Below are 19,536 nucleotides of genomic sequence, written 5' to 3'. Positions count from 1 at the left end.
GATATATATATATATATATATATATGAAAAATTAACGTAGCAACCCTGTTGCTGCACAGCTCCTGGACCCCAGGGCAGTCTGGCAACGGCAAGCCAACCAAACAGGGTGTAAAGCATTGAACACTAGCTGAAGCCAAACTCCGAAGAGGTAGGGGACTCAGTGGGTGGTGGCAAAGGTAAAGACGCTAACTAAGACAGGTAGAGTGCCCAAGGGGCCCTGGCCCGAGCGAATGGGATCTAAATCTGGTCCTAAGCAGGCAACAGGGGTCCTCAGCTGTTATCTACAGTATAAGGGCCTCCCGTCCAGGCTTAAAGTAAAAGGACATCCCTATATCTGAAATGGAGAAGTCTAGCCACCACGGGTCACGGAGGTCGGGCCGGAGCCGGCGGTGTGGCCGGGACGCGGCGCGCCCTCTCCAAGGTTGATAGGCCGACAGGAGACACCGCAGTAAGGAGCCTTTGTTATAGGAAGGATACCATATTGTTACCCTCAGTACCTTCAGGGAGACCAAGAACCCGTAAATTGTTCCTCCTATTACGCCCCTCTGCGTCTTCTGCTCTAAGCTCTAGGGTGCGGACTTGGTCCGTGAGGTCTCCCATCTGTGCCGCCAGTGAGTGGTGCATCGGCTCAAGGACTGCCATTCTGGATTCTGTGTCTTTTATGCTTTCAGCTAACTTCTTATGCTCCTTAAAGAGAAGACCTAGGACCACCGACACCATATGAATGACCTGATGGAGGGTGGCCTTGGTGTCAGCAACAGCATCCAAAATTCTTGTCAGCTGTTTTTGTACTGAGTCCCCCAGATCATTTTGCGGCTTTTCTTGGGGAGTTTCTTCAATTTCCTGGGCAGTCCCAGGTAGCTTCACTCATGGTTTACTCATTGCAGCAGGACAGTCTCAGTTTCTTCACCGCTATAATGGTGTGCCCTCGAGGATCTCCACTCAGGTTTGTCTCGAACACCGCGCGGCACCGCTGCCACCAGACTCCAGTAGACCCCCCTCAGGCATTAATTATGGTGTCCCCGTGTGGCCTCATGTCTTTCTACATGTAATGCAGTCCCAGTCACAGCAGTACAGTGCCGCAGTTCAGCACCCCAAGAGATCCCTGTAGAAAAATGGGTTTGTTGCAGTAACCCCCCCCCTCCAATTTCCAGGTCACTGCGACCAGGAAAGACCTCTAAGGGCTGCAGCACTTATTGTGCCAGCCTTAGAGGCCTTGTACCTTTACACACTCACACTGCCTTTGCAGGCTGAGTGTATTGGTACAGAACAAAGTGAAGAGTCGACATGGTACACATCACTGTGTGCCATGCCTACAACCCACTGCCCTGGCATAGGTCAGCCACCCCTCTAGCTGGGTGCACTATACTAGTGGTGAGGGTACAGATGCATGAGTCCTATACCCCTACAGTGTCTAAGTCCATTCTTAGATATTTTAAGTGCAGTGCTGCCATTAAGAGCATATGGTGCTGGGAGCTTGTCATTACGAACTCCACAGCCCCATAATGGCTACACTGAAAACTGAGAAGTTAGATATCAAACTTCTCAGCACATTAAACCCACAGAGGGTGCCAGTGAGAGATTTGATGAATAATGCACACAGAGGGCATCTTAGAGAAGCCCCCTGAAAAACGACCAGCCTCTGGTGGGTTCCCTGACTAGTGCACACCAGCCTGCCACCACAAGTCATGTTTCTGGACCTCTAGGGTGGGAGCCTTCGCTCCCTGAGCCAGAAACAAAGCCTTTCCTAGGCGGAAATGTTCACACCTCCCAGGCCAGGAAGAGCCATCTGTGGCAGGGGAGCTTCAAAGGCCTGGCAACCTTTGTAATGCGACCCCCAGCTTCTCTTCCTATCAGGAGCAGGCCCCCTTTCGGTCTCCCCTCATTTTGGGCAGGAAGACAGGTGGGAACAATTAGCCAGCCCAGAAGGTGTGCCCACCTCTGCCAACTCCACCCCTCAGGTGAGGGAGGCGAGGTGAAGCCCACTCTTCAGTGACGGCCATCTTGCAGATGGCAGGCACTCCCCAATCAGGATTAGGGATTGTGCTCCCTCATCCACGTGGGGTGAGCACACCAAGGGTGTAGTCACCTTAAGGTCAGTAGCCCATTGGCTACTGACCCCAAGACCCCTAAACTCCCCCCCAAATACAGTATTTAGGGGGCAGCCCTGACCCAAGAGAGATTCCGGCAATCTAACAAGAAAAAGGATGAAAGAAGACACCCAGCAGAGGAGACTGAAGTGAACGACTGACGTGGCCCCAGTCCTACCACCCCGTCTGCAGTATCCAGAGATCCTGCACCAAAAATCATCTTGTCCTGTAGCTAGCGACCTGCAGAACCCCTCGGAGGACTGACGGCCTTCAACAAAGACCGGATCTCCAGTGAACAGCATCCCTGTTCAAAAGAAACTCCGAAAACAGATTCTGAGCCTGCTGAGGACAAACAAACCAGACACCTGGAACTTCCCCTGCACCCGTCGCTTACGGCCAGAGTTAGAGTGGCCTACCAGTCCCAGCGAGGTCCCCCAGCACTCCAGAGTCAGAGTCCACCGTGGGTTGACCCCTCCAGGACTCCCCGACTTCGGCTGCTGCCTCTGCACAGAACCCCCCTCCAACCTCAAGTGGCCCGGTAAGGTGAAATGCAACCTCAAAAGACACCCCTACATCCAGCCGCCCTGCGCCCTGGAGAAAACAACCTGAGGTGCACCTTTTGTGCTGGCTTGTTTCCCCATTTGCCCCGAGCTAATGTCCAGGAGCTTTGCTCCCACAACCAAGTGGCCTGCTAGTCAGCAGCCAGGAACCGGAGGCCCCCTATCCCCAGTTAGATAACATTGGGCCTCAGCACTCTTCACCCAGACGCCCTAGTGCAGCTGAGGGTGTAACAAGACTGCATGCTTGACCCTGGGGGACCCCTGAGTCTATCCCTAGAACCTCAACTCCCACTGCCAAATACTTAACTCAAACCCGATAACCATATTTTCCTCCATAGGATAACATGGACTGTTTATTGGAAAAGATTCTAAATTCTTTAAAATTGCACTGTTTAGCAAAAATGATTTTACATACCTGTTTGCAGGAAATGTCCCAGAGTAGTATCCAGGCATCCTACTCGGAGTAAGAAAAGTAATCCAAAAAGTAACTTACCTGGCATTTTACTGAAAATCCCATTCAAGTCTACGTACTGTATTTACAAATCATTGCATTTCTCTGAAACAATACTGCAAGTCAAATCAAAGTACATTTACTATTGCAATACAAATTGTTTACAAACTGCATTACTACTGTAAAGTATTTATTGCTTACCTGTGCCAGGCTTGCTTGGTTCGATAAAATAAAATAACTAAAAGAATATTTTTATACAAACATTATTGGTCTGAAGTTCAGTCTGTGTGAATTCAGTTGCTGACTGAGTGTGTACAACAAATGCTTAACACGGTCCTCTGATACTGCCTTACTGCTCGACCACATTACCACAAATAGAGAATAAGGTTCTATCTAACTTTACCTCTACCTCTGCCTACCTTTGGGGTTCCACTGGACTCTGTGCACACTATACCTCACTTTGGTATGGTATATACAGAGCCAGCTTCTTACAATCCCTTCCACCTCGGTCCAGAGGTAATCGCCCTCCTGTGATTTTTGTTAGTCAGCACAGTCACACAATTAGCGGCCCTAGTGGGTGTATATGTAACTCCCACCCTGGTTGCGCCATCTTGGACACCCCTCTCCAGCTCCCAGCCTGTACAAGATCCTTCAAGTATGTCCGGTGGCCAGTCCGTCCTCCCAGGTATTCCCTGCAGTTAGTGAATCTTCCCTGTGCAGGTGCTTCTTACCTAATCCGCCGCAGGGCCCTATTAAGGTACTCGCATGTGTCCTGGCAGTACCCTGTTGTCTGGGTCTCAGTGCCCCACCTCGCCATGGATATCCTTTACGGCAGAGTCATTGGTATGACGCAGCTGTCCGCACTGCCACCAGGCAGCACAGCAGGGCGCTCAGGGATGTGTCTGCATTCCTGGTGGCCAAGGTCCATAGTCACCACCCATCCGCAGTGGGGATCCTCCACCGAGTCTCACGACTTGTAAAGCGGGATGGTGGCCGAGCGGCCAATCCAGTGATTTGATGCACAACAGTTCACCAGGATGCGCAGGGTCCCAGAGTCTTTAGCCCAGCCACTGGGTGTCTCAGCAGAGTACCCAGGATGTAGCCCAGAGGACCAGAGATCACCGGTGCACACTCATGACTGCCACTTCGCAGCGGGTAGTCCTCTCATGCCCACTCGACCACCAGGTGGGTCATAAGTGGAACCACTAGGCCAGGGGTCCGCAACTCAGGCCTCACACCGCTCAGTTCTGCTCCAGGCCATCCGGGCATGCGGCAGCCCCATGGCCACTTCAGCAATCCTCGAGATCCCAAGGACAGCAGCCAGCCCCCAGCGTGAGATCTCGTTGCTCCGCCGTCCCTGTAACCACCGGGCCTCACTGCTCGTCCGTGGGTGCGGCCCAGGTCCTCTTCGGGTCTGCGGATCTCTCGCCAAGGCCCACAGAACTCACCAGAGCCTGCAGTCAGCATTCGCGGCGGCCCTCTCCACGTCTCCGCTCGACAGCAGCCTCACGGTGCTCCTAGGCCTCGTCTACGGTCACCCGGCAGAAACTATGCAGCCATTTTGTTACCAGCAGGCCAGCTCCACTAGTGCGCAGTTTCCAAGCGTGTCAATGCCCTCAAGCAGCGGAAAGATCCGCAATCCTCTCCTAGGCATCTCCGAGCCCCAGATCTGTCCCAGGGTGAGTTTCTGGACCCTGTCCGCCGTCGGGGTGACAGGATGATTAAGAGCCGGTGCGACGCTACAGGCTCGCGCAACCGCTATGTTCGGCTTCCAAGCCACGCCCTCAATCCTGACTAACTTCTAATATAGGTCCTGCATGTTACTAGTTGATTAAGTTTGCTGTGCATGCCCACTTCATCCATATCAGTGAAAATGAGTATATGAGGTTTTCGGTCTGAGCCCAACTGTGCTTCTTTCAGATAAGATAACACTCATAAGCCTTCTGGTCTCATGCCTGAAACCCTTCTAAGCTTATATCCTAAGCAGACTTGAGCTGCTATGGACTCGGATGGGCAGTGTCTGGAGTCTTATCTCTGGCATGCCAGAGTTTTTCACAGGTCTTTAGAGACTATTTGCATACTTACATACCTCTGTAAGCTGGTTAAGGAGGCTCTGTTTTTTCTGGTTCCAGTACCCCCTGGGCCTCCACTTTGCCTATTCCTTACATTTGTATTTTACAATTACTGCAGTAGAGCGAGAATGCAATTCATGAAAAGGAATATAAAATAGGATTGCCAAAAGAAAAATGCCAACCATGTGTTGTTTATAGAGCCTGCAAAGACCATGTCTTGACACTAAATAGGGTTATAAATTAAAAAGTATGTATTCGTTTGCAATGTGACTTGTCTGACTTTGCTCTCTTTAATTATCAGTCATGGATCATTCAGTCAACCCTAGAACACAATTACAAGTGCTTTCTATTTATATTTGTTGTTCGAAGTATGCATAGATAAGTGCTAAAAATACCTCTTTAGGTGACTGCTTATTTTTGTTCCGTCTGGGACATCAAAATAATGAGCTGGCAACCCTAATCAGAAGACTGGAAGTTTGTTGCAGGATTAGCACATTATTTCCTCCACCCTCGATTCCTGATTATGGCCATAATAACAGTAGTTTAACATATATCTGAAACCCTATGCCGCAGCCAAAAACAAGCTGAGTTACTTCAAGGGTCTGGGAATGCATCCTACATTCAGACAACTCACTTCTAATTCTCGCCCTTAGCTGTCACGCTCACTGCGATCACAATGCACTCCCACCATTCACATCGCTCCCCGTGCACTCACATGGGCACTCCTGCAACCCACAAGGCACAGAGGGTTAATGTGCTTACTACAAAGAACGTGTACCATGCAGATCACACAGAAAAGAGGGAGTAGTCAAGTCAAGTCAAAAATATGTTTATTTAGACCATTTGATCAATAAACCACAGTTCATCCTTTATCATTTAAAATCACATAACACAAATTCATATTCTTAACAGTAAAATGTATCCTAAAAACAACCTTTATACAATTTAAAACCAAATTTCATTTGAATTATAGGACTATTGGCTATTTTGGGTCTCCAGACAGATCAGGAACTTATATACCCCCTGCATATATTTCCCGATAGCTATCGCAATGTCAAGATTTTCCATGTCAACTAAAAGCTCCCGTGCTTTAGTGCGATCCTTAACCTCATATTTTAAAAATATCGGGCGGAGAAACTGTTTACGTAAATTTAAAAACATATAACAATCCAGCAAGATGTGCAAAATATCACATTTCATTCCTAGTTTACACACACATTTACCATCAGGATGCATTAGGGCAGTTTTTATTGCACTATTTGTAAATATCGGATTAATACCTATTTGTAATTTAAGAACTTCTGCTCTTATCCAACGGTTTGGTAGCAAGTCTATATATGGAAAGTTAGAGTCTTTCTCCCATCCTGAGCTCATAAACTTTACAGAGTCTTTCTCTCTCAGATACATTTGGTCTGTCGCCCTAGAAATTTCTTCACCATGCACTTTAAGAACATTCTTTATAACATTAATTTGGAGTGTCATAGGGTCGATGTTCACATTCAGGTAATCACAAAATGCCAGGAGTTTCCATCTTGTTGCCTTCGCCCACTTTAACTCACTAGTCTGAATTTCTTTCATACACCATTGTGATACCTTAGTGACTTCCCCCTGACCCAAACGGTTCCAGAATCTGAGGAGACTCATCTGCACCTGAACATTCCATGCGGTTAGGCCCAATTCTACTCTAACTGCCTGGATCATTGCCGACCCAGGGAGGGACAGCAAGGCTTTTAAACATTTTCCCTCCTCTTTATCCCAGGTGCTTTTCCCATCGAAGCAGAGAACTTCAGCCCCATATTGGAATTGTGGCAGAACCATAGCTTTGAAGGCAGTCAAGAGAGGTTTATGTGACATATCGCCATAGCTATGGTTGAATCTTTTCAACCCGCATACCGCTAAATGCGCTTTTAGTTTCTGCGCTTCCAAATGGGAATCCCACTTCAGAGACCTTGTGAACCAAATCCTGAGGTATTTATATTCACTTACAGTTTCTAGCTTGGTTTGGCCCAAGTACCAGCTAAACTTCGTGCTCTTCTTCCCAAAACATAGAATTTTTGTCTTATCCATGTTTACTGTAAGTCGCTTTGCGATAGAATATTCATTGAATACATTTAACTTCCTCTGAAGCCCCACCTCTGTTTGATCCATTATTACAAGGTCATCTGCGTACAACAGACAGGACAGATGCTTACCATTTATTTTAGGGCTCGCTCCTCTGGCAGTACCCAGGAGAAGGGGCAAGTCTGCTAAAAATATGGCAAAAAGTAACGGGGCCAGAACACAGCCTTGCCTCAACCCATTGTTTATCAGTATTTCCGTTGTAAGGCCGCCAGAGGTATCTTTAATCACCCGTGCCCAGTTATGGCTATGCAATTCTTGGATAATTAACAAAAGATCCGCCGGAACATCATACTTTCTCAATGTCTCCCACAAACAGTCCCTATCCACCAAGTCAAAGGCTGCTCGAAAGTCCACGAAGCAACAAAACAAATTGCCCTGCTGCTCCATGGACTTCCTGGCTACAGCCCAAAGTGCGAAGCAGTGATCAATAGTGGAGTGCCCCTCCTTGCTCTATTGGAACTATTGACTGCCGCTCCACCCATTCTTTCAATTTTCCCAGGACTATTTTAGAGAATACCTTTTCCCCGATGTCTAATAGGTTAATTAACCTATAGTTCTTAGGGTCTTTCTTTTCTCCTTTTTTATGCAAGGGTCTAATTATGGCACCTCTCCAGGATTTGGGGAAATGACCCAAAGCCAGGATTGCCACAAACATGTGGGATAAAAATCCAGCCCACCAATCTATCTGGGTTTTAATTAGGATGGCGGGAAGATTATCTGGACCTGCTGCACGTGATAAGTTTAATTTTTTTATAGTTTCTCTCACTTTCTCTATAGAGAAGTCTGGTATTAAACCTTCTACATCCCTTATCCGAGTTGATCTATTCTTCTCGCTTTCCGGGGACTTTTTAGCATTATAAAGGTTACTTAAATAGTCTACCCATGCTGCCTCCTCCACAACGCAGCTCATAGTACCCGGTACCCTTCCTGCAGCATCCTGTATCAACCTCCAGAATCCTTTTATATTTTTATTTTCAATTGTTTCTAAAAGGTTTGCCCAGCATTCTTCTTTAAAAATCCCTTTCTGCTTCTTTACTAGGGATTTATACTCCTTCAACCCAAGCAAGAGCTCCACATTCCCAAGGTCATAGCTGATCCTCTGGCGTCGCTCTAATTTTCGTATCACACTTTTTTTACTCTGACATTCCTGATTAAACCACTTGGACTTTCCTTTCTTGGGTTGTGCAATTGCCTTGACTTGTTTCTTATCATTTAGGTACACTCTTATGCACTGCACCGCCTGTACTATTATATCCTCATACCATGCCACCTGATGCCCTTCGATCCTTTCCTTTGATAAGTTTTGTTGAAAACTTACCAGTTTCTCCACATACTCATCCGTCAGTCTTGTGGACATGCGTTTGGGATACTCCACACTTTGGGGGATTACCCTTTCACAAGTGCCCAATATCCCACCTACAATTTCACAAAACAATGCATTGTGGTCGCTATCTCTGCGCTTAATAACATAGAATTGTTTTACCAATACATAGTTCCACGCCTGGATAAAGATATAATCTACAGGGCAATGTTGGTTTCCCACTCTAAAGGTCTGTGTAGCAGGTCGATCAGTATCCTTCCTGCCGTTCAGGCATATTAAACACTTTGACCCCAAGAACTTTCCAAGAACTTCATCCTGGCTAGACGTTGGACATAATGGGAAATTTGCTGGATCTATGTTATAGGCACTCAGCATATCCTCGAACCAATGATCCAACCTTCCAAAATTTAATTTGTGATTAAAATCGCCCATTATTACCAAAGTATCCTTCCCATACTTTTCTGTCAAGTCAATTATATCCTTTTTAAAGAGGCTTAATTCTCTCTCATATTCTTTTTGAGACCCCCATTGGATATATACGTTTATGATAATCAGATGGACATCCTTCCCATTGGACCCTAGATGACATACATTACAAACCAACAGCCATTTACATAGTGAACTGATTAGTTTGGACTCTTTTACAAAACTGGTTGAAGCAAGTGTTACCATACCCCCTGAGGGGCGTTTTTTATTTTTGCTAGCTGGTTTGTGAAAATGAACGAAACCTTCAACTACCTGGGTGTTGCCGCATAGCCATGTCTCCTGTAGACAAATAACATCAACACACTTTGCAAGCTGGTTTAGACTATCCGCCTTTGTTGTACCTCCCAGCCCGTTTATGTTCCATGAAATTAATTTCAGGCTATGCGGCAACTCAGTAACCTAATCGATCTCGCTGAGACACCCTGACTCGTTCAGGCCCCATGAACAAATACTGCTGTCCATGTCCCAGCTACCCCCAACTGTACTAGGCTTCACATTTTCCACCGCTATGGTGATATTAGCCATCTCTCCCTGTCCCCTGGTTACCCACCTCACCTGCCTTTCCCCTAGACCTGCATGGAATCTCAAGAAGCCTCCCTTTATCTACTTCTTCTTCCGAGATCATCCTTATACCTTCTTTTAAGATTTCTTTCTCTGCTTTCTGAATTGCCGCTTTAACAAGGCCTGAGTAGACTAGCACCTTTGTGTATTCTGCACCATTGTTATCACTGCAGAACCCTATCTGTCTCAAGTCCTTCGTCCCAATTTCTTTTAGGGATGGGCATTTTGCAAATGAAAATAGGAGCTGGGAACGATTCAGTGGGACTAACTTTCTTTGTTTTTTCCCTCCAGACATTTGTTCTTTGGGTTTAAAGTAAATTCACATTTTATTATCATTGCTTTTATATGGGGGTTTTGCATCCCAGTCACCTCTTCCCTCATGTATGTTCATTCTAGGGCGTGTGTCTGCTATGCTACCTCCAGTTGCTACGCTTCTTGTGGGTACTTTCCCTCCTAACTTGTTATTAATATTTTTAGGTCTCACCACCTCCCTAAAGGGGTTATGTATAGTTTTCCGTCGTGCCCTTTTCCTTTCAGCATCGACTACCGCTCCTACAAAGGCTGATTGCCTCCCTATATTGCTACTTTCTCTTATCTTGTTTTTCCGCAAGGCATTTCCTTTAGATATTTCCCTATCATGCATTTGTTTGCCATTCACTTTATTTTGAGCCTTCAGCCTCCCCTGGGTCTGACAAGGCCTTTTATGGGAGTACCTATTATTCTGATGCCTTAAAGTCTCTCCTCGCCTCCTTACCAACATAGGCCATCTAGAAATATAAACATTAATCTGTGGACCACCTTCCACTACTGGTTCAATGTTCTCTTCAATCTGGTCATCTGTCTCTGGGGCTTGTACTGTTCTAACCATTGTTGGCATCAGTTCCCTTATCCCCTGCAGTTCTTGTATCATTTTCGTAAACTGTAATTCGTGATTATTTAACAGGGTATTATTTAACACAGAAACCTCTAATAAGCCTTGGAGCATTTTTTGTAGCATCAACATAATGTCCAACATCGAGGCAGAGGATGAAGTTGTAGTATCCATACCCAATGTACCATTCCGTAAAATTTCATTTAGAGAGTCTAAGGGTTTCGGGCTTTGAAATTCGACTTCATCCAAACTTCTGTCAAAAATAGTTCTTTCCGAGGGGTTGGACAAATTGGTGCAATCCTCCTTATCTATGGTCCCGCAACCTGCCAAACCTTCCTCCTCTGCCCTTGGCGAAGAGAAAATCCTTGGCGAAGAAGAGAGTCTTGGTTCTATGGGTAACATCTCTGGTTTAGGTCACTCTGTGTAAGGGAGGGGTCCACAATCTCCACAACCACTTCTACGCTTGGTAGCTCTTTATTAATCTCTTGGACTTCGACTTGGGCTTGAACCAGGGTTTGGCCTTTGCCTGGAGTAAGTGTTCTCTTGAAGTGCTTACCCACAAAATCTATTATTGATTTAGACACAAGGCTACCATCTTTCTCGCTGCCTTGTAATGTATTCTCCACTGTGGGCTTCTTCTTTTTCCTCTCCTTTTTATCATTTATTTCGGAGGGTTTCATTATAGCCGCTTCAGGCCCTTCTGCGACTGTTATAGCGTCAAACTCGTCGGCTTTTTCCAATGGCTCTGGGTTTGTTTCCTTTTGTTTTACCCTTCTTGGTGCCATATTCAAGCTTCTTGCCTGCTCCGTGGATTTTACCTAAGCCACGTAGATCACACAGGGTAGCCTTTCCTTCCCTCTGACGGGGTCTACCGCCCTCGATTTTTATAAGGCCCACTAATCCAAATACTTAAAACAAAATTAAAAAATGATTTAAAAACACTTACCTTCCCTGTGAGCTAGTTTGCTGACTGTGGCAGACCTTGGATCCTCTTATTATCTTGACCCTGCCTGGACCTCACGGGGCCCCTAGACGGGCGTCTCCCCGGACCTTTAGGCCACAGGCTATAAGTAACTCTGCCAGTACCGTCAAATAGCAGACTTCTCCGTTATCTCCAAAAGCTCCTCCGCGCCGTGTACCAAGGGCTCTGTGCACCCAAACGACCCCGTCCACACCTGCAAACAATGACACAGGCTCAGGGCAGGGGCGGAGCCCTTTGCCGTGGTAATCACAGAGGCGGCGTTCTCAGCCGATTTCAGCCGGACAGCCCTCCGTCTTCAAAACCCCCGGGCCAGCGCTTTCCTCCACAAACCCCCCGGGGAGGGATTATGACCCGGTGTAAGTCCGGTGTAAGACTGGACTTCGCTCCTCGATCCGGCTTGCACTTTCTCTCCGTCTCTCTCCAGTAGGCGTATTCCGCATCCCGTACACGTCCACACGTCAGCACGACCTGGTCACGTCAGCTCGCTACACAGGGAAGGTTGTAGATGTGTCAATCTGTTAGGACAAGCATAAGCGTGGAAGGGTATACTCAGATGTGAGTCCCTCGCTCATTGCACCCTCAGGATTCAAGCAAGCCGGGCCGATGACTGCTGTAATGCCAGAAACCGGTCCCCGGAAGCTTGTTTCCTTCCCAGTATAAGAATTGGCTTGGTAGTTTGGTTTGCCCTGTTCCCATGATGCACTGGGACAGGGACAGACTAATTTGCATGTAGCCAGGTTCTGAGCTGGGATGGTGCAGTGAGCTAAACAACGGTGATGGATCAAGCCCTGATCTGTTGACTGGGTAGGAGTATTCTGCTTAATTCAGAAACTCTGTCCATCACCACCCCCTTTTCTGAATCGTTTTGTCCACCATAAGCGTGGAAGGGTATACTCAGATGTGAGTCCCTTGCTCATTGCACCATCAGGATTCAAGCAAGCCGGGCCGATGACGGCTGTAATGCCAGAAACCGGTCCCCGGAAGCTTGTTTCCTTCCCAGTATAAGAATTGGCTTGGTAGTTTGGTTTGCCCTGTTCCCATGATGCACTGGGACAGGGACAGACTAATTTGCATGTAGCCAGGTTCTGAGCTGGGATGGTGCAGTGAGCTAAAAATCGGTGATGGATCAAGCCCTGATTTGTTGACTGGGTAGGAGTATTCTGCTTAATTCAGAAACTCTGTCCATCACCACCCCCTTTTCTGGATTTCAAAGGTGGCATTCCTCTGAACCTTCCCACCCAGGAAGGCCGTCCTGTCCTGGAGGAGGTGTGAAACACCTCCGCCCAGAGCAAGCTTGGTCTCTGTCCTTTGAAGGTGCTTGCTTTCACCCCATGAGGTCAGAAACATGTCTGGTGGTGGCAGACTAGTGAAAACAAGTCAGACACCACACCAGGGTTTGAGAGGTTTTCGGGGGACCCTCTAAAAGGGTCTCCTGTGTGCATGTATTAATATATCCATCACTGGCATCAACAAAGATTTATTAAGACAAGATGTTTGATAACAACCACCTTGGAAATCAGCAAAGCCATCATGGTGCTAGGATATTTGTGTTTATAAGTAACTAGCCAATGTAGTCTTTATGGCTTACCTGGCCACTTACAACATCACAGCATAGACTAGACATGGTAGGGGCATATCTGTTCATGCTGATATGCCCACACATAGGATACAGTGCAGCCTGCCTTAAGGCTAAAGGCCTGTAGTAAGGGTGACTTACCTATACCGTATGCAGTGTATCGGAGGCATGGCACACAGGATGTGAGCCATGTCTATTCTTGGGATTTATCTGCACTAAGACACTCGGCCTGCAAAGGCAGAATGCATAGCCTTGGTGAGGGGCCCTTGGGGTGGCACAGCCAACGGTGCAGCCTTAGAGGACCCTCTTTGGTACCCATTCTCTAGGCACCAGGGGTACCACTTACTAGGGATTTACAGAGGTATCTGAAGTTGTGCCAATTGTGGTACAGATTTTGGGAAGGAGATCTGGCACTCTACTCTGAAACAATCTACTCAACGTCACTACACTATGCCAATGCAATCTATGCCACTGCTCTACGCCACTCTACTACAGTTTTCACAATTGCACACTCTGCAACACTGAACACCAGTCCACTCACCTCTATGCCACTCTACGCTATGCCACACCAATACACAACACTCTCTGCCACCCCACAACACTCTACTCTTTGCATTCAACTTTATGACACTCCACACCAGTCTTCTCTACGCCACTAACTTTTACCCATGCTGAACAGCGCCCATGCTTCTGTCCAACATGGCTTAAACACATTGACAAAGCCAATAGATTTTGCACAGGCAAGATCTATTGGCTATGTCAATGCTTGTTTAAAGTAAGCTTTGCCCCCAAGGCCTCTCATGTGTTCTTTGCCCTTCTCCCACTGTTCCAATTCACTCAAGCATCCAGCCTCCTTTTTCTCACTTTTGTGTGATCTACTGGGAGGGGAGGCAGTGCACTACTGAAACAAAGACAATAAGTTGATGGAGGAGTCGAGTAAGGAGAATACATTCTTCTGAGCTGTTCATGGATTGTAGGGGACGTAGGAGTGATTGTCCAAACACCCACTTCACAGCTGCACTGTTCAGTGCTCCTGTCATTATGTATCTAGCACTTTGAAAGCCTTGTAGCTCCATACAAAGATATGAATGAAAATGCATTGTGTGTGTAGGAGACGACACATTACAAAGCATGCAGCCTTGAAGAAGTGAAAACTGTATGAAGCCAAACACAGCTGAAGATGGGCCGTCCACATTGAAATGCTGCTTCTAGTCAATACACCCGGATGTTGGAATGCCCTCCCATGCACATCAGAAAGCACTCCTCAAACTCTTCCTTCAAGGCGCTATTAAAACAGCACCTTGAAAAAAAACCTTCATTTTCTACCTAGATTACACTCTCCTTTTACTCAGTTATTAGGCGCTTCGCTGTGTTCAATGCACGATAAACTCCTGAAAACTCGTATCTTTACGAAATTCTGATCCGCACGTTCTATCTCTCTGCTCGCCATCATGTTGACCAAGTGTTCTTATATCTGAATGCCAGGATACCCGTAGGGTGGCAGTAGCGCTATATAAGCGCAGGTACAACACAATACAATACATCCTTTGATTTGGAAACAGGTACGAGACCCATGTCATTTTTATGTCCTGCCTACTTAGCACTCCACTAGAGTGTTGCTTCCCCCACCTCCATAATCCTGAAACCGCTACCCCACATACCATGACCCCAATACCCCCACACTCCATGATCCCGATATCGCCAGCCTGCACTCCGTGATCCCTTTACCCCCACCCCAGCTCTTCACGATCCCGAAACTCCTGGCACTCCATGAACCAGATACCCAGATACCCCCAAATGCCATGATCCTGATACCCCCACCCCCAATACTGCTGACTCTTGTCTGTGTTACTCCCTTTGAGCTTGACATCCAGAGAAGCTGATGATATATGGATCTGCTTTGCCAGGTAGCAAATCACCAGCATGAGTTTTGGACCAACTCTGCCGTGGGACAAATATTGGAGCACCACTTCTCTAGCGGCGGGCAGCATTAACAGTCTTGGGACATACAATCATGGCCTGCGGTGTCAGAATGGAGGAGGTCTGGCTCTCACTGAAGTGCACGACTCTCCACTCTGACATCATCTGTGCTCACAATTTTAGGTCGTGCCCACAAGAGTTGTTAGTTGTCTGTAGACAAAAGCACATTTTCAACTACAGTGCATTTAAATGAGATGAAAACTTTGGGAGGTGTTGGTAGGGGTGTGGCTTAAGTAATTAAAGACATGCCTTGAAATATGTGAATGACAATTAGAATTGTTAATTACAAATGGTACATATGTGACCATCACTATATGCATCCTGGAGAGAGGCCAAAGATTGGATGTACATGCAATCCAAACACTGTGCTGGCACCCACTCATTCCCACTGCCTCCCTTCAGCCTCAGCTCTCGAGCTCTTAAATCTTGCCCCAATATGAAACCCCTCCCACAACCAAACTCACCCAGACACCTAAATGCGACAAACATGTACCATACAAGCATCGAAAAACCAAATAGCTCAACCTTTTAGATCAGAGACCTCTTGGCTTTGCCAATACTTTATGACGTAAATTTCAATTACAATACAAAACTGCGCTATAGCCAAGAGAGTTTACAAATGTTAATAAATTAGGTCTTTATTAACATAAAATATGCAACATATTAACATATTGCTAAAACCATTACCAAAGGTCCAAAAGGCATGACATACTGCCTTTGCCAGTGCTTGTCTGCTTTGCTTAAAATGTTGGCGCCTGATGCTTGTTGGCCTAGCTAACACGCTACTCTGTTTGGGCTGAGGCCTATACCTGTCCATGGAAAAGCTAAACCTTACAACGTATTCTGTGACCTCAATGCAAAGGGTAAACCAACTTTTCTCTTTTCAATGACATGGGACTACTGTCCATGTCTTGGGTTGCTGACAAAGTAGTGGCAATGAAGTAATAGATCTAAGTAGATCTTTATTGTGTCTGGGATGCGGTGAGTGATACCCATGTGCTGATATTTCATGCGTGTGGCAAATCCCTGTAAGGCTGGTGGATGTATGCCATATGTATAGGCGCAAGCCTCCCTCCGTGATCAGAGTCTGAGTGCTGGAACAACCGGGATTCATTTTGAAAGGGCCTTGGTTTCCCATGGCACACAAAATAAGGATGAAATACAGCTTCCTCAGGCAGTAGGAGTGTATTTTCTGCATTCCTAATGCTAACAGATGGAGCCCTAGACACTGAAATGAGGCATGATGGAGAAAGGGTTGCCTTTAGAAATTCTGTGAGGAACTTTTAGCAGGGGATTCGCTGTTAATCATTCCTACGCACTAGTTTGCTGGATGGGTGGAGAGTGTGTTCCAGTCAGCAGATGTTGCTGCTCAGAGTGAGGAAGTTTCTAGACAAGTTTCTAGACCGGGTTTACCCCCGTATCTTGTGAAGATTGTTGCTGTCGTACTAAAGAACCCGCCCCATGTCCCAGAGGCCGCAAATGCCGAAGACAAGCACCAGCCAACGAATCTCAGATGTTTTAACAAATATATGTGGGTATATAAATAACCATGGTAGGTATCCCACCAATTTTATATGTGGTCCAATGTGTGCCCCCACCTAAAATTCACTTTCAGAGACGCCACTAACTCTGGCCAATAGTGTTAAAGATACAGGTATATAACGAACGCTGCGCTCGTAGGCCCTACATGTAAAAGCAACGAGAACCCCATGGCTATCTGTATGGGCGGCGTGCCTACAAGTGTGGCACGCAAGAGCAATGTACAGGACCAGAAGTACTACTATATGTGCACAGGGATTATGTGAGTGCAGTGGCGCACGTATATGTGCACGCGAAGAAGCTTTCTATGGATAGAGATGGCAGATATGAGGGCAGACTTTGTATAAATTGGATGTATTACCTCCACAGTGAACGCATTGCATTGTGCGTGCATGCAGAGATGCGTACTCAAAGACCAAATGGGTGGTCATTTGGACGCTCTCCAGAAGTTCTTTACGCGACAGAGGCAGTTAAATTGCACGCAGAGGCTGCATGATGTTAGGTGAAAAGAGGATGTTAGTGGAGATATATAGTCTATGGCAGAAGACTGCAGGATTTTTAAGCCATTTGGCTAAATTTAAGCTCTCCCAAATTTGCTCCAGTGTGCGGCAATGGGGACAATTAGGATTAGGTACTCCCACTTTCTTGTTTCAATATGTTCTTGTTTCAAAATGTTTGCATGTGCGTTACATTCAGTCAGTGCAGCGTGCCTAGGTTAGATTGTGTATTTGAACATAACCTGTGTGGGTGTGCAAACAGTGTGTGCATTTGCGTATCGCTAGCATGCTGTCCTGTCCAAAAGGCCGGCTTGTTAGATAAGATGTTAGCACATATGTTGTGTGGGCACCATCTGTTTGTGCAGAGGCTGCAAACTGTTAGATAAGCTGGAAACGGACCCACCTTCTCCGGGGCGGAGCTGCCTCGCTCTACAGACAGTCCACGGGCAGGGTACGGGGCGGCTGCCGGGACCTGGAGCAGATGAGGGGCAAGGGCCGAGCGTCGCTGCCGGCTCCCCTCCTCGTTGAAGAGTCCGCCGTGGATGAGTCGCAGGGGACTCCCGCGGCACCTCAAGATACCGGCCTGGAGGCCGTAGGACCTGAGGGAGCACCCGGCCCACCCCAGGCCGACGGGGATCCTTGGCACCAATAACGGGTGCATGTTCTTGGTCCTCGCTTCCGGGATGTGCTGCTGCTGCCGCCTACTGCACCTGCTACGACGGCGGCGTCAGAGAGCGTGCAGTGTCCCGTGCTGGCGGAGATCCTCCCATACACTGGGAACTCCCACCGGACAAGGGGGAAGGCACGCTGGGAGCTGCACTCATAAAGTTAGCACCAACCACCGCGCTGCCTGTCCCAGCCCGTGCCCGCCCTGGGACGCTCACGGTGGGCGCGGCTCTTTAGACTAGCCACGCCTACATCACTGCCGGACCCGCCCCCTGACCCATTGCACATACAAGGGGAGGCGTGGCGCCCAGCAGGCTAGTCACGACACTACTGTACGACCCCGTGCCTGCCAAATCTGTACTCCCAAGGTGGGCGGGGCTCTATCAGGGTGACCCAGCCCAAAACGCTGCGAGCCCCGCCTCCTACCGATGTGGGACACTCTCGGTGGGCGCGGATCCCTTCAACTAGCCGCTCCCACAGCGCTAGCAGCCGCACTCTTTGGCCGCTGGTATGGTGCTTATTTATTTATTTAATGTAGTTTTATATAGCGCGAACTTTACCCAAAGGTGTCATACACGTGATGGAATTTACACACCTACAAATTACAAATACAATCAAGATTATAGAAAAAAAAGAAAGGTGGCAAAATTAGGGAAATAAGGTATATAATACATATTTACTTAATTGATCTCATGTGAATGTCAAGCAGCCCTGAGGGTTATGAAATGGGTTGAATTATTCTTGGAAGTATCTTTGGAAGAGAAGAGCTTTAAGATCTGTTTTGAAAGTCAGGAAAGAGGAGGTCGTTCGGACAATCGGAGTAAGCGAGTTCCAAATTCTAGCCGCATTGCCTGAGAAGGATTGAGCCATAAATCTTTCCCTTTTGAAAGTAGGACGTTCGAGCAGTACGTTTTCAACATTGCTGTGGTGACGGTCTAGCGTCACGATTACAGGAAACGGAAGGGCTTGACCGGAAGCGGAAGGCGGCCATCCTAGGTCATTGGCGCCGACCGCGGGAGAAGGGTGAAAAGCTGTTCCCGGCGCTCCGGCGATTAAAACAAGTTAAACTTCACGACAGTGTCTGTCGTTATTGGGGGCCTCTACAAATGGCGACGAGGACTGGGATTTAAACCCCGCCCCCATACATCGGAAAGAATAACAAATCCAACGTCGGAAAGTGGAAGGAAAAAAAAGGAGAAAAAAAAACGGACGGAAAAGAATACACACCGGAGCGTGGCAGAGGACACCAGACACCCAGACAGACCTTCCCCGAAGCCCAGCCAGCACCAACAGGCTAGCAGACACGGAGGCAGAAACGTACGCCCACAATAGCAACACAGTGGATGGAAGACATTTAAAGGGGCAGCTGCACGCAGCGAACTCAGAACAAGGTCATACGGTAGCCCCACCACCGTGCTGCAAGCTTCACCTCTAATCAGAGGCACAGCTTAGCACGCTGGCGGCGCGGCAAACTCTGGGGGAAGGATCTGGAGCGAATGAGACAGGCCAAAAGGGCAGTCAGCAAACGCGGACGCCCAGCGAGGTCAAGTCAAGAGGTAGCGCCACTGACAGTGAGTTCAGCGACGAAGAAGCTGACACGCAGCGCCCACCAGGGAGCCCACCTGGCAAGCGAGTTCCAGAGCAGGCAGGAACTAGGGGCGACAACAAGATGGCAACACAATCCACCTCCCTCACCCAAATGGTGCCGTTCCTGGCGAAGAGCGTTGAACCGGATATGCAGTGGGAGGACTGGAAAAGGTACT

At 47.6% G+C, this 19,536-nt stretch overlaps 1 protein-coding gene across 1 annotated transcript in view; it reads right to left on the bottom strand.

Annotated features, from left to right (window-relative positions):
• The window catches only part of MIMS2 (mitochondrial inner membrane scaffold 2), a 110,324-nt gene extending 92,339 nt beyond the window's left edge, over positions 1 to 17,985 (bottom strand). The window contains exon 1 of the mRNA XM_086932485.1: positions 17,511 to 17,985. Within this exon, the coding sequence (XP_086788611.1) occupies positions 17,511 to 17,768 (258 nt within the window). The 5' untranslated portion in view covers positions 17,769 to 17,985. The remainder of the gene's footprint in view (positions 1 to 17,510) is intronic.
• Between the last annotated feature and the right edge of the window lie 1,551 nt (positions 17,986 to 19,536).

This window comes from Lissotriton vulgaris, chromosome 7 (genome assembly GCF_964263255.1).
Source record: "Lissotriton vulgaris chromosome 7, aLisVul1.2, whole genome shotgun sequence".
Lineage (NCBI taxonomy): Eukaryota > Metazoa > Chordata > Amphibia > Caudata > Salamandridae > Lissotriton > Lissotriton vulgaris.
Note: the sequence above shows the minus strand (reverse complement) of the source record. Positions and strands in the feature narration are given on the sequence as shown.